Source organism: Ochlerotatus camptorhynchus, unplaced genomic scaffold, assembly GCF_037179485.1.
Source record: "Ochlerotatus camptorhynchus isolate MF236.1 unplaced genomic scaffold, CSIRO-AGI_Acam_v1.1 ptg000328l, whole genome shotgun sequence".
Lineage (NCBI taxonomy): Eukaryota > Metazoa > Arthropoda > Insecta > Diptera > Culicidae > Ochlerotatus > Ochlerotatus camptorhynchus.
In genome coordinates, this window is record NW_027040816.1 from 3,734,557 (window position 1) to 3,749,089 (window position 14,533).

The 14,533-nt window shown below is 36.7% G+C and overlaps 2 protein-coding genes across 2 annotated transcripts in view; one reads left to right on the top strand and one right to left on the bottom strand.

Annotated features, from left to right (window-relative positions):
- LOC135708141 (BOS complex subunit NOMO1) overlaps positions 1 to 14,533 on the top strand; it is a 546,399-nt gene that overhangs the window by 251,841 nt on the left and 280,025 nt on the right. The window lies entirely within an intron of this gene.
- The window catches only part of egr (eiger), a 72,439-nt gene that overhangs the window by 55,553 nt on the left and 2,353 nt on the right, over positions 1 to 14,533 (bottom strand). The window contains exon 2 of the mRNA XM_065230156.1: positions 4,921 to 5,046. Within this exon, the coding sequence (XP_065086228.1) occupies positions 4,921 to 5,046 (126 nt within the window). The remainder of the gene's footprint in view (positions 1 to 4,920; positions 5,047 to 14,533) is intronic.

Consider the following 14,533-nt stretch of genomic DNA (forward strand, 5'->3'; position numbering starts at 1 on the left):
TTATGAACTACTACTATTGTGGGTATGGGTGGTTAATTATTGAAAAACGTACCAGTACTGCTGATGATGATGACTGATGCTGAAGTTGGACGGCTTCGACGATGTTGGGCGAACGCTCGCTGGACTCACTGAGCTACGAGTTCTGCCAGATTCGGTGTGGCGATCGTGCTCAAAGTTGGCTGAGTGGCGGTGTGAGGAAGCAGTTTCGTTGGCGCTTGAAACCACTATAGGTCCTCCCAGGCGTCTTCCCTCATAGACTTACATCTGCAGAGTCCAGGCAAGGCCGGAGTGACTTTACCGAGAGGGGAACGTCTCCTTGGCAGTTAGGGAGGGTTCCTGAGACAAATTCCTTCTAGCCAATTATTTTTGTTCTGGCTTGAGAAAGGCTAGTTCCTTTGCTTTTAGTTCTAGCGGCCCCTAGAGACTGCTAAGCCGGATCACGTGCGCGTCGGTTGAACTTGTCAACGGACAAAATAGCGGTGTGAACCAAACGATAATACAAAAGGTCCTGTGAGGGTATCGAATGGACGTTAGTTCAACCGTTAGTTTTAGTTTGGACAGAGAACTATTTACCTGAATTGAGCTGTGGTGCAGCAAATCGTCACACTCGAATATTACCACTCACTACTATAGTCGCTATATTCATAGCCTTGCGGATACAATTTCGATTTATCAAAAAGCAGAACCAATTCAATATATAGTAGACCAACAATTGATTATTCTTCCCTCGTTAATCGAACGCAAATTACCAGGATCATCGGATAGGGGAAACATTCCCCAACCCAAAGATGGTATTAATTTGCGTAGGAGAGTCTTGAGTCACGAGAAAAAGGGTTCCGAAGTTTTGTTCGTAATAACTGATGTGCTCTTTTCTGTTGTTGGTGGTGATTTGCTCGATTGGTTCCGCTATTTTACAGCTCAATTGGTTCCCGAGATTCTATTTCTGCTCCAGAACTATACACTGTCCTCCAGTTGTTCTGATTGAAAGGTGATTCTCGGTAGAAACAGTGAAAAATCGGTAGTTTTGAACCTTTCGTCTGTGAATCGGTAGGCATGCCGAAAATCGGTAGGACTACCGATAAATCGGTAGGCATGCCGAAAATCGGTAGGACTACCGATAAATCGGTAGGTTTGGCCACCCTTACGGCGAATGCAACTCTTTACCCCTATTGTGAAATTCGATAGACATGCTGCCGGTAGGGCTACCACATATACAGATTATTCTGTATTTTACAGATTTCAGGACCAAGAATCCGTACATACAGAAATACAGATTTTTATCTAAAATCAGATTATACAGATTTTACTGAATTCCAAATAAATGTCTTCATTACTTTCAAATCATAATATGATTTAATTTTTTATTCTAATCTAATCTAATCTAATCTAATCTAATCTAATCTAATACAAACGCAGCCAGTACGAGAAAGCATCCTGGAAAATGATTAGGTTAGATGAGGTCTAATCATTTTTCTTGTCTAATTGATGTTTACAGCATATCTGAGATATGATATAAACATCAATACGGCCAGGCCTACTGCGTTGTATTTGCCGCAAAGATGATTCTTGGAAACATTTCTTGAATCTACAGGGGTGCAAGGATGCATGCACATACCGTTCCAAACGCTACGAGTTACTATGTGTAGTTGTGTGTAATGTGTAAATATTTTTACAATATAATATGATTTAACTTTTCATTGAGCATTGTTCTGAAAATTTACAAAGTAGCTTAAATAAATATTAGTTCAAGCTTCCTCTCTGTCAAAAATTGCATGATATAGAAATGTCAGCAAGTGTCAGAAATACAATCGCTTTGATGAAAGAATTACATTTAATTATAGGTACGTAATACATAATATATAAAGAAGAGGTACATTTAATTTAAAATGTTTTTTTTTTTTCACCTAGAAGAATTCAGTTATCTATGTAAAAAGCAAATAGTTTTCAGTTATTAAACGCTCAGTGTTTGAAAATTATTGCCAATTGAGGAATTTATTGCATCTGGTAATTAAAAGTTGAATCAACAACTGTAGCATTAATAGCATGATGCGGTTATAAGTATCGATACGGATTTTTGATGAATAGGGAATATGTACTCAGTTAAGTAAAATTCCGAATAAAACCTAACTTTCGAAAGCATTTTTCATGAACAGATTCATTTACAGATTTAAGTGTGGCAACCCTGCCTGTCAGTCTGCCAATTAATGCGTTAAGAAACGCTGGTTGACAGTTCCGTCGTCAACGCCAAATGGGTTTTGATTGTTGTTCCGACAGTTCCCGTGTTTGGTAGTTTATTTTTTTTCCTTGATTTGTTTTTCCGTCGATCTTGTTTTCCGTGCTGAGCACCAACGCTAGGGAGGCAGTTCCCACACCTGGACCCTACCTATCGACCCATCAACTCATGAACCGGGGACCAACGGCTTTACTTACCGAAGGAAGGCCTGATCAGAGATGTTATGCCTTAGAACTGTGCTGTCATATTCTGTAGTTCTAGCCGTAGATCTCCAGAAGGTAATGTATTTTAGGATGAAAAACAATGTCCAGTTCAAGCATTCATAAATATGAACAAGACTAGACATTCTTTTTTTTTTCTTTTATAGTCACTGGATCATTCGTGACTTGTCCGGGGGTGAGGATTGAACTCGTGACTTTGGCGTGAGAGATATGGATGTTAACCACTACGCCGGGGTCGCCCCCAGCTAGACATTTTTTTTTAAATTTCCTCGAATTGTAAAACATTTGGGAACAAACATCAAAACTCATTTTGACTCGATTTTGTTCTCCTATATTGTAAATCCAGTTTTCTAGTAATAGGATCACTAATTAAGTAACTAGTATAAATACAAATTTTTAATTGCATACGTTCAACTCTGAGACTGTTATGATGATTAGTGATATGGGACTGACAAGGTTTTGTAATTTTTATATCAAACATAGTATTTTCGTTTGAATTATGAAAGTACATTTAATTTAAAGATAGTTCATGAATCTATCTTAAAAGTGGCGAAAACTAAGTGTGTTTATGGGCAGTAATTTTTGAAATCAATCGTGTAGTTCTTTCTGACAATGATGCTCTAACACAAATTTTACCTAGCATTAAACTTATGTTCTTTGAAGCACTTCACACGGTCTTCAGATCGACTCAAAATTGAATCGAGTAGACTAAGTTTCGGCAAAAGTGGATTTACTCAAAAGTGAATTGAATTTTTCGTGCAAAAACCATGGAAAACAAGGAAAAACTTCTCGAGGAGTAAAGCAAAAGCCGTTTTTAAAGGCACTCAGTTTTGTAAATCTCACCGTTTATGGTACCTTTGGTCACCAATGGTTCACTCCGTTTGCCACAAGTGCATATCAGGTACTTCAAAGCGAATTTCAACAACTACTCCCGTTTGAAACGGTCATCCACAGCAAACTTGCAAACCCGTGAAATATTCCTATTCAACTGCTGAAAACCCCAGTTTTCCCAAGGCACGATGCGACAACCCAGGATTTTTGAATGCGGGTGAACAAAATCCTTTCGCGAACGGTTTCCTGATTTTCTTCCATCTCAACCGAAATCCCACTGACAACTGCACAACTTGAGCGGATGTAAACAATACACTATAAGGAGAAACTAGGTCAAGTATGAAAAAGTTAACAAGTTTGAAAGTATCGCAATAATTATCGACACACCCTTTAGAATACATTTTCATACCCGCTATTTTGAAGCTACTCATTTTTGAGTCAAAAACGCCTCAGTCCAGCCAAAAGGAGAGTTACTCAAAAATGAGTAAACATTCGTTTACTCAAATTTGAGTAAACGTGCCTATGGAGGAAACTGGGTAACGGTTACTCAAATGATGACATTTACCAACTGACTTAGCCTTACCCATTTCGATAGAAAGGAATGAATGCGCCATGAATGCTTTATATATAAATTATTTCGTCTAGGAAGAATATTTAAAAAAAGTATTATGAAATGATAATTAAGTATTTATTGATACCAACACCAACAAGCTGCTTATAGCTTTCGCCAGCCAAGCTATTACCAACCGGTGGAAACTAACGATTTTAAATTGGCTCACACTGGACTAGCCTATCGGTCCCAAGTACATCCATTAACGTACCAGAGCAGAGTCAAAAAGTTGAGCACGTTTCTTTGGGACCTTCTGGTCTTAGAGTTACCTTTATGCTATTACGTAGTTGCTTCATTTTCACTGCTTCACTTCTAAAAACTAATTTAGTCTGCGCAAAAATCGCCTGTTCACAACTTCAAAGTGCGCCATTTTGAACATAGGAAAAATTGATATCAGAACCATTAAACCCAGAATCTGAGTAGATTCCACTCATCGGAGCAATACCAATTTACTCAATTTTTGACAAATCCATCCAAAAATGAGTGCTATCTATCCAGTCACTGAGTAGCCTCGAAATAACGTGTAGATTCAATAAATAATGTTGTCATATTTTGAACATCCTATTACGTTGTTTTTCCTTTCAATTAACAAAGCAATAAAGTATACAATTATTCTACTAAAAAGTACACCAATTAATTTATAGCCAATTTATACGATTTTCAAATAAGATATAATTTAAGTTCATACTATAAACATACTTTAAACATTAAGGTTTAAATTGTATAACCACAACTTTCAACCTTCACAGAAAGGACAGTGCAAATTCCATCCATGTTTGCGCATCGCCACTTCCGTAAGTGTGTGCGGCCACTGGCCGAACCCCTCCGAACGGGAGCCCAGGTACACTTAATAATTGTCCCATAAAAACAAATATCAATTGCCAGCGTCAATTGATAAAACGTGTGTGTTCCTGTCCTATTTTTACCCACCGTGCAGCGATTGGCATTCCCACACACAAAGTTCCATTATTCCCGCAGAAATAGTCATTTTAATTGATTTACGATACCGCTTCCAATCAACTTACCGCTTCCTCGAACTCGTTAAAATCCTCCAGATTTTCAATCGTTCGTAGCTGACGCAGCTCCTGCATTTGCTGTTTTAGGCTGTCGACCTCCCGTTGCAGATCGGTGATCCTGTTTATGTTCCATATCTGAAATAGCAAAAGACAATCGAGCGAATTAGAGGCGATTGAAGAAGGATTGCAGGCGACAACGTCAGTCAGTGAGCAGTTGGTAGAGAAGTGGGACAGTCTCTAATTAGTAGTTGAAACCATTTCTCTCCATCTATTTTTAGTAATTGCATGCACTAAAACCGGAGAAAGATGGTGCAAAATGGGGAGGAAGAACATGTTACAGTTCCTTGACTTTGAAATTGAAACTCATCTCGTGGGATGGATCTTCAGGCACGGTCTCACTCGTATAAATACAAACAACACACATAGCTAAGCTTCTTGATGTCATCTGGAACCGCTTCTTCATCATGCTGTCGTGCCCCTCTGTAGGGATGGTCGGTCTGCCGGTTGGGGGCAAATATAAAACTACACTTATTCTTGATGATGCACATCTTTGAGTGTCTCACTTGGCTGGCGGCGGCACCGGAAAATGCAGCGGATAGTCTGATGAGCTGCCCGTTAAATTTTAATTCAACTCTGGAGGATGAGATTGGTAAAACCAGTCAACTGCATTTATGAGCGATTCGCATTTCTCCCAAAATAAACTATCGTCCATGGACGGTACCTATGGCAATTGTGCAGTGTGGTGATTGCGTTCTGTTGCGGCTCCGGAGGGAAATTGGTAATGTTACGGATGCATCCGGTTGTCATCGCCAGGGTTTGGGCGGACGACCGGAGGCGGGCATGACATGCTGCCCAGACCATTGCGGAACGCCGTCTCAAGAGAGCTCTCAGAGCAGCAGCAGCAAATGCAGAACTGGTGAACCAGATCATCTTGTCGTTAACGAAACGTCCTCGTCACCGCCGCGTCGGTTGTCCTAATCAGCGTTTCGCTGCTTGGTTTTTGGTTTGGCTAAATTAATTTGAACCTTTGCTTTACTGGTTTTGCGTCTTGTGCTTGAGCCGGGATGTGCACTTGATCTAAAGAGGCGTTTGAAGGGTTTAAAAATGCGAAAGAAATGGGTGCACATTCGAAAGTTACTGCAGTGACTTGTGTCAACTTGTTTTGTTTGTTAGTTAAAACTATTATTAGATTTGGGTTTTGCGTTTATTGCGTTTTACTCTAAACAAATTATTCTGCATAGGTAGCTTGAGAAATGTTGAATTGAAAACGAAGGAGACGGCTTTTTTTGCGAAACATGGACATGGCTTTTTTTGCGAAACATTTACGAGCATTGATTGACTCTTCCTCTCTGGTAATTCATAGACAGCGTTGCTCCATAACCATATTTCAAAGCTGCGGTAGGAAGATTGCCTGTCAGTGGTACAGACTGACACGTTGAGCTAATTCTGAAATGTTGATCTTCTGTTGGACGCAATTGGAGCTACGTGTTTATAGTTCCTTAGTCACTTTCTCAACTTCAGCTAAAACGGAATCACGCAATACTATCAAACGATCACAAAATATGACCATCACAGTATAGGGATACGAACATAGTGAGACCTTATCTCAGGCACAGTTTTATGATAATTTATTTATTATGAATAATATAAATATTAGAAATAAATGAGGAGTAAATAATTATTTTGACCCATTTTTTATGAAAATTATAGGAACCTAACAGAAGTTGATGATGATGATGATCCCACCTCTTACCCCTACAAGGGACGATTTATCTTTAAGATAATTAAGTATGCCATCTTAACCAGATTAGCAAACAAATACGAACTGGTTACAGTTAGAGACATAAATTCCCTCAACAATTTTCAGTTGCTTCACAGCGATATAAATGTGAAAAAGCATAGGTGTTCACCTCTTTGTTCACCCTGTTGTCCACCCTAAATATTCACAAGTATTCCCAGCGATCAAGAGATCATGAATAATCAACAAAGCATTCTAATACACTATCAACCCCGCAATCTGATGCTATCGTAATTTTCAGCAACGTCTGGAATGCTCACGAACCCCCGGCATTCAGCCAGAAAACTTACTACTAATTCAAAGCATCTTCCAAATAAGCTTCAAAATTCATTTTTTTTTTTATTATGACAGCCATACAAAATTATCCGTTAGAGATAACTTCGTCAAGATACAAAATTTGTCAATTCATTAAAAAAAAATCACTGGTTCACACAGTTTTCATGTGTGAAATGCAGTGTCTCTTAAATTCTGTAAGTGTTGCTGAACGTTTGATATCTCTAGGCATCGAATTGAAAACATTTATTCCCTTAAAATATAATGAATTTTGTGAAGCAAAAGTCAAGAAATGTGATATTCTTATTTCTACCGCGTTTCTAGTATTATATCTATTAAAGTCACTTCCTCTTTCAATTCGATCACACAAATATTGAGGTAGCAAACCGTTAACTACTTTAAAAATAAAAACCATAGTCAAATATACAATTATTTACTTCACCAACAACCATTGTATCATAGAGGAAACTCTAAGACCAGAAGGTCCCGAAGATACGTGCTCAACTTTTTGGCTCAGCTCTGGTACTATCTTCGGTCCCAAGCTAATCGATGCACCCCTCGAAACATAAGAAAATCCATGAACCCCTCATTTTATCTGTCACACTTTCATAGCAAACAAAAACAAACATTGTGTAGTACTAGAATTTCGACTAGAATGGGATACGTTAATCGTTTGCTTGGGACCAATAGACTAGTCAAGGAGTAAGCCAATTTAAAATCGTTAGTTTCGAATTGATTGTTGATTGCATGGCGTCTAGCATCAAAGTTGAGGAAGTGAATCGATTACATCTCAAAATCAAACGCATTATTTTACTCTGCCAGCGCTGTAATCTCGATATTTGTGTTTCATTGGCCAGAAATAAAATGGAAGGTCAAAAGTCTAGATGAGGAGAGATGATTGTTTTGTATAGCTATATACGGGTAATAGTTAAATCGTTTTTCAGTCGATATAGAATTCCATACTTCTTGACAATTTTCTTGATGACATTGACAATGTGAGAGTTGAGCTTAAGTTTGTCAATTACAACAGAAACGTTCTCATTTACTCGATTCCGCGAAATTACCATACATTTAGTTTTACTTGTATTCAATTTCAACTGCTTATACTTCAACCATCAACCATTCAAGTGTGAAACGGCATCATCTAAATCCTTAGCTGCAATGAATAACACAGTATCAGCTGCAAAACGATTGATTTCAAAAAAGTCATTAATATACATAATAAATAACAGGGGCCCTAATACGCTTCCCTGGGGCACTCCATGGTTATTTCCCACGGGACTGGAAACATAATCATTAAAAACAGTCCGTTGAGTTCTGTCACACAAATAGGTTTCAAACCATTTATATGCAGTACTCGTAATTCCAAAGCGCTTGATTGATCGTAACAATAAGGACCTAGAAATTGTTTTAGAATAAAAAAACAGCCGCAATCGTATCTTTACACTCTAAGTTATTTTTCCACTTCGCTAATACCAAATTCAACGCGATTTCACAAGAATGACCATCCCGATATCCCGATTGTTCTGGTATCAACAGAATATTACTATTTAAATACTCCAGTTACGAGAATTGAAAGTAAATTCTGAGAATTGAGAGTAAATTTCAGGAAAGTGCCAATAGTATCAGGGAGCATACAAAAACCTTTGGGCAGTTCCATTATCTTCAAGTAAACTGCAGGAACTTTAAAGTTGTTCCGAGAACCTCGAAAAAAATTCGAAAACTTCAAAAAATGTTTGAGAGCATTCGAGAATTGGGTTGTTTAACTTCGAAGAATATACCGTTTTTATACATTATCTGATAGAGCTTTGTTCTATGAGCACAACGATATTTTTATCGATCCTGTAGACATTCATCTCGATTTTTAAATCAAGATTTAAGTTTTTGATCGTTGACACTAAATCTAATTCGTTGACAGCTCGCTCCCATACAAAGTCCTACCAAGGGGCACTAAGATGGTGATTTTTGCCAGTTCCAGTGTACCAAAATTGATAAAATTTTGGATTTAGGTTCCATTTTTCATTTTCAAACCAATTAGCGGAACATCAAAGGAATGCGGGAACAGTTTAATGAACGTAAACTTCAGAGCAATTTCGAAAACTTACTTTTCAGCTGCGGACCAGGCTTTAGGGTACACCCTAATTTTACTTACATCAACAAATTGACAGAAGCATGTATAAAAACTTCCCCAATGACATCAATGATGACAAATAAATTCCTTTTCGAAATTTTTCGAAAACATCCAGACATGGTTGACGTGAGATTTATGAAGGAATAAATTGAACTGTTTGTTGCTAACATGATTTCGGTGGTCCTAAAATGATGAATGGGCTGGACGTAAGGATACGTGATTGATAATGCTCCCGAATATCCTGGTAAATACACTTTGACTTAAGTAACATTAGGGGGCCACCAAACGACGTACAATAACTTTTGTCTCAAACACCAGATTTTTTCAGCATGACAGCTAGTGATCTGCTTTGTATAATTAAAACCCTGCTTAGTATGTTAAACATTGATATCACTATGATATTATATGTGTTTAATTGGAAAAAGGAATAACTTTTCGGTCATCAAAACAAAACTCGATTTTTTAACCAAGATTTCTCAATTACTTTTTCGAAGGGACGTATCAGCTTTTGTAAACAATGCATTTGATCGTCAATTTGGCGTAACTGATAAGTCGCCCACGCATGCTAACTGGGGAAATTTTCCCCCAGTGTTAGTATGCGTGTGTGAGTTACCAGTTATGCCAAATCGGCGGTCAAATGCATTGTTCACAAAAACTGATATGTCCCTTCGAAAAAGTAATCGAGATTTAATGCAAAATATTAACTTCACTGTTTGTCGCTCAAGTACCAAATTGACAGCTCGCTCCTATCCAAAGTACCACTGAGGGGCGCTAAGATGGTGATTTCTGCTAATGTAATCCCACTTATTTAAAATAATTCCGGTGTACCAAAATTGATGAAATTTTGGTTTTTGGATTGGATTAACCCAATTGGGTTCTTTAAGGGTATTGACGTAAATGCATATTCTTAATCAGCATTAAAAATGGAACCCAAACCAAAAATTTCATCAATTTTGGTACACTGGAACTATTTTAAATAAGTACGATTACATTTGTAAAAATCACCTTATTAGCGCCCCTCGGTGTCACTTTGTATGGGAGCGAGGTGTCAGTATGTCAGTTTAGTGTCAAACAGTGAAGTAATTATTTTGCTTTAAATCTTGATTTAAAAATCAAGATAAAAGTGTGTGGGTTCGAAAAAAATATCGCTCTGTTCAGAAAACGAAGCTCTTTCAGATGATATATTAAAAACGATATATTTTTCAAAATTAAAGAACCCAATTGATTGGTTTTTTGAAAAAGAGCTACAGAAAATTATGTGTCAGCGTCGGCTAGAACAAACAGCTGTCTACCGAAACTCAACTATTCGCCAGCAACTGAAAGGAGTGGGACTCCATTTGGTCACCATCACGCATTCCATTTACAGTTCCACATCACATTACTAATAATTAGTATTACTATCAATTACACTGTGTAACAAATCGAAGTTTTTTTTCTAGGACTGAGAAAGTTGACCATATTTGACGTTTTTGTAGACTTCTGAGTAAAAGTCCTGAACATACCTATATCCTAACACGTCCTAATTTTGTGGTACCGCCCTCTTTATCAAGTTTGGTATGTTTTCCCGATCTCGGTCGTATACTGCCTAACTAAAGAATGTTACAACATCGCCGTCCAGGAGTTTTTTGTAGAAAATTACTTGAGATACATTTTTCTAGAATATTTGAAAACGATATGTCGTTGTCTTACCCCTAGAATTCATGTAAAATCACTGTAAAACCCATAGTATGTGCTGGTATGTTGAGACTTCCATAAAGTTATTATTTTAACAACCCAAAAGAATGAAAACACTCTAAATCAGATGATTTTATTCATACTTTATTGTTATTTTATTCAATTTAAAAATATTATTAGCCTTTCCTGATTATAATAACAACACAAATTTCTAGGACTGAGAAAATTTACCATATTTGACTTTCTTGTTGTCCCCTGAGTAAAAGTCTAGAACATACTTATATCCTAACACGTAGTAATTTTTTGGTACCACCATCTTTATGAACTTTGGTATATTGTCCCGATGATGGTCGTATCAGTTTTCAGGATTGGGAAATTCGTGGACAAAACAAGCTAAGGAAATGTAATGTAATCTACCCACCACTCGTTCTCAGAGACTCAATCTTGCTTCTTCCCCTTCATATCAGCTAGGGATACTTAAAAACTTTATTAAGTTATTGGACAAGAAAATTCCAGCGTTTCTATGTTTGCGTGACGTGTTCCAGAAATTAAGACCAGCTAAACTTAAAGAAGGTTGCAAGTTGCAAGTTAATATCTATATGATAGAATAATCTTCATTTTATTCGTTCGGCAGGAATACTTATTGGCTCGAATATTAGGAAGCTATAGAAGAGTACAGTCTTCGAAAGCAATCTTTTGCCAAAGGAACAAGTTGCCTGGAGATGCGTTAAAGATCTGATTCATAATTGTTTTGGAACAAATCGGTCTCCAAGATTCCGATCAATTATTGAAAGTATGATAATCGCGTTCAACGATGCGATATAAATGTGCACATGTCCCTAAAAATCCATTTCCTGTATTGCCATCTCGATCAACTCGAAAAACAATTGAGCACCGAAACTGATGAACACGACGAAAGATTCCATCAGATTGCTGCACCATTTGAAGCTTGGTATGCAGGAAAAAAATGTTATATCTGTTATGCTGGAACTTAGTTGAAGCCTAGTAATTAATAGTTACAATTTTGGTTTTATTGAGCATTCCCCATAGCTTTAGATCTTTAGAGTGGGTACTTTATAAGGAAAATCACCAAAATGAGGTATAATAGTATGTGTAATGTGTAGGAGTGCGGTCGTATTCGACCAACTGTTCCGAACCCATCATTAGGATGGTTTGAATAGAATGAATTGGATGAACAGAATGAATGCAGTTATCCTTTGTAGTTGAAATATAAACTGTTCGAATGTTTACATATAAAAAGGCCTTTCAATAAACATCTGTTTAGTTTTTACTAGAACTCAGAACAAGAGACTAGACTTATTTTATATACTCCGCGTCGAAAGAAGTCCCTATAGTGAACACAGTTAAATAACGGTTGGTACTGTGAAGTGAATTTATTTGGATTTTATGTTTTTGAGAAGGGGTACCCAATTTTAAAAATCACCCAAACGAGGGGTAAGACGGCGATATATCGTTTTTAAATATTCTAGAAAAATGTTGCCCTAAGCGTTTCTAACCAAAAACTATCAGACAGCAATATCGTAACATGCTTTAGTTAGGCAGCATACGACCATCATCGGGACAACATACCATTCATACCCAATTCATATAAAGGGTGGTACAAAAAAATAGGTCGTGTTAGGGTATAAGTATGTTCTAGACTTTTAATCAGAGGACAAGAAGAAAGTCGTGTTATTCTTATAATCAGGGAAGACCGGTAATATTATTAAAATTAATAAAATAACAATAAAGTATGATTAAGGTCATCGAATTTAGAGTGTTTTCATTCTTTTGGGTTGTTAAAATAATTACTATATGAAAATCTCAACATACCAGCACATACTATGTTATTTATAGTGAATTTTCATGAATTCTAGATTTTTAGGGCAGTACCCAATTTGAAAAATTACCCAAACGAGCGGTAAGACAATGAGATATCGTTTTCAAATGTTGTAGAAAAATGTTCCTCGGGTAATTTTCTAAAAAAAAAACGACTTCTGAACCATTCATGAATAGGGCGGTACCAAAAACTTAGGACGTGTTAGAGTATAAGTTTGTTGGAGACTTTTACTCAGGGGACCACGAGAAAGTCAAATAAAGCGAATTTTCCCAGTTCTAGAAAGGCTTGTTACACAGTGTTGTTATTATTATTATTTATTATTATAATAATTATTTATTATTATTATTATTAACACATTATTTCAAATTTGAATTGAAGTTTTCCCGAGAAAATCACGCGGCAAAACACAAATACGTCCATTTAGCAGAGCGGCCAACTTTGATCTTTAGTGATTTTTCTTTTATAGATTTTTAACCGGCATCCTAAAAAAAAATCTGATCACAAATTGTTGGTTACAGATGCCCTCTGAAACCCCTAATGTCTCCGGTATCCGGTGGCTATGGTTATTTCCGTGGCCACACCATAACATTATATTAGTTTTCCAGTCGAATGCTTTGGGAAGAACTAAAATCGGACCATTTTTAACAAAGCTACAACCACAGACAAACATACATAACACATTGAATATTTCTCACTGTAAAACATCGTCGCTGAAACATTAGCGCCATCTGTTGAGTACACTGTGGTGGGTAGTACGCTGAACAGATGGCGGTAGTGTGCAAACGTCAAACGCAAGGAAAATGACTATGCACGTCACAGGTGGCGGTACTACCAACTACGATACTTTTAAATTAACCGTTAAATGCTTATTCGATTAACAACTTACGAGTGTTATGTCTGTTTGTCTGTGCTACAACAATACAAAGTTGACCAAAAATTTGCCTTTCCTAGTTATTTTGAGTATCCCTGTATGCACCTTATCTGAAGTACAGAGGAAGATTTTTCGGCTTAGCAGTCAAACAGCAATTAAAACGATTACTGTTTCGACGTCCACCATTGCACAGTAGTACAGAATGCAGATTTAGGTGGAATGATATGTTTTGAGCCTGAAATTGAAACTTTAGACTAAAAGTCTCTTCTACAAAGTTGTTCCTTATAGTTAGGCCCTCATTTTTATGACAATGAATTCTAGGGTGGTTCCTATTATCATTTAAATCAAAAATCTAACTTTTTTGTTTGAATAAATTAAGATATACATTCTTCGGCAAAGTTATAGCTGAGCTAATTTCAAGCAACTTTGTTGAAAGTAACTTTTTTGTATCTCTTAAATTGGCCGATTCACAGCTATTTTCTTGAATTGAGTTAGGGTGGCTCTTAAAAAACAGGTTTTTGGTTTATTTTTCTTATTTTGAATTTCTCAGTAAAGGTGTCTTCAGATAACTTTTAGATCTTAAGAAGGCGCAAATGTTTGCTGCACAAAACTTGTCAATATCTTTCGCCGATCAAGAGTTATTGACGTTTGTATACTAAAAATATACACTTTCCAAATGTTAATATTTCTGGTTGGGGCAAACAAAAAAAAAAAGTTTTTTTGCAGCATTTGAAAGGGCGTATGTTATTCTCAATAATATGAAAAAATTGGAGGTATGTTATTTTTTAAACTTGTATAAAATCAATTTGAATTTATTCATATTTTTTACTATATTTGAGTACACTGAAGTCTTTTTTTACACGGTTTTTTTTTACGCGGTTTTTTTTTACGCGGTTTTTTTTACGCGGTTTTTTTTACACGGTTTTCTACGATTTACACGGTACGTTTTTAACGATTTCTCGACAACGATACAGCCTATCGACTTGATTCCAATCACATTATCCGTTTCAAGCTATAGGTAATCGTATGGCATAC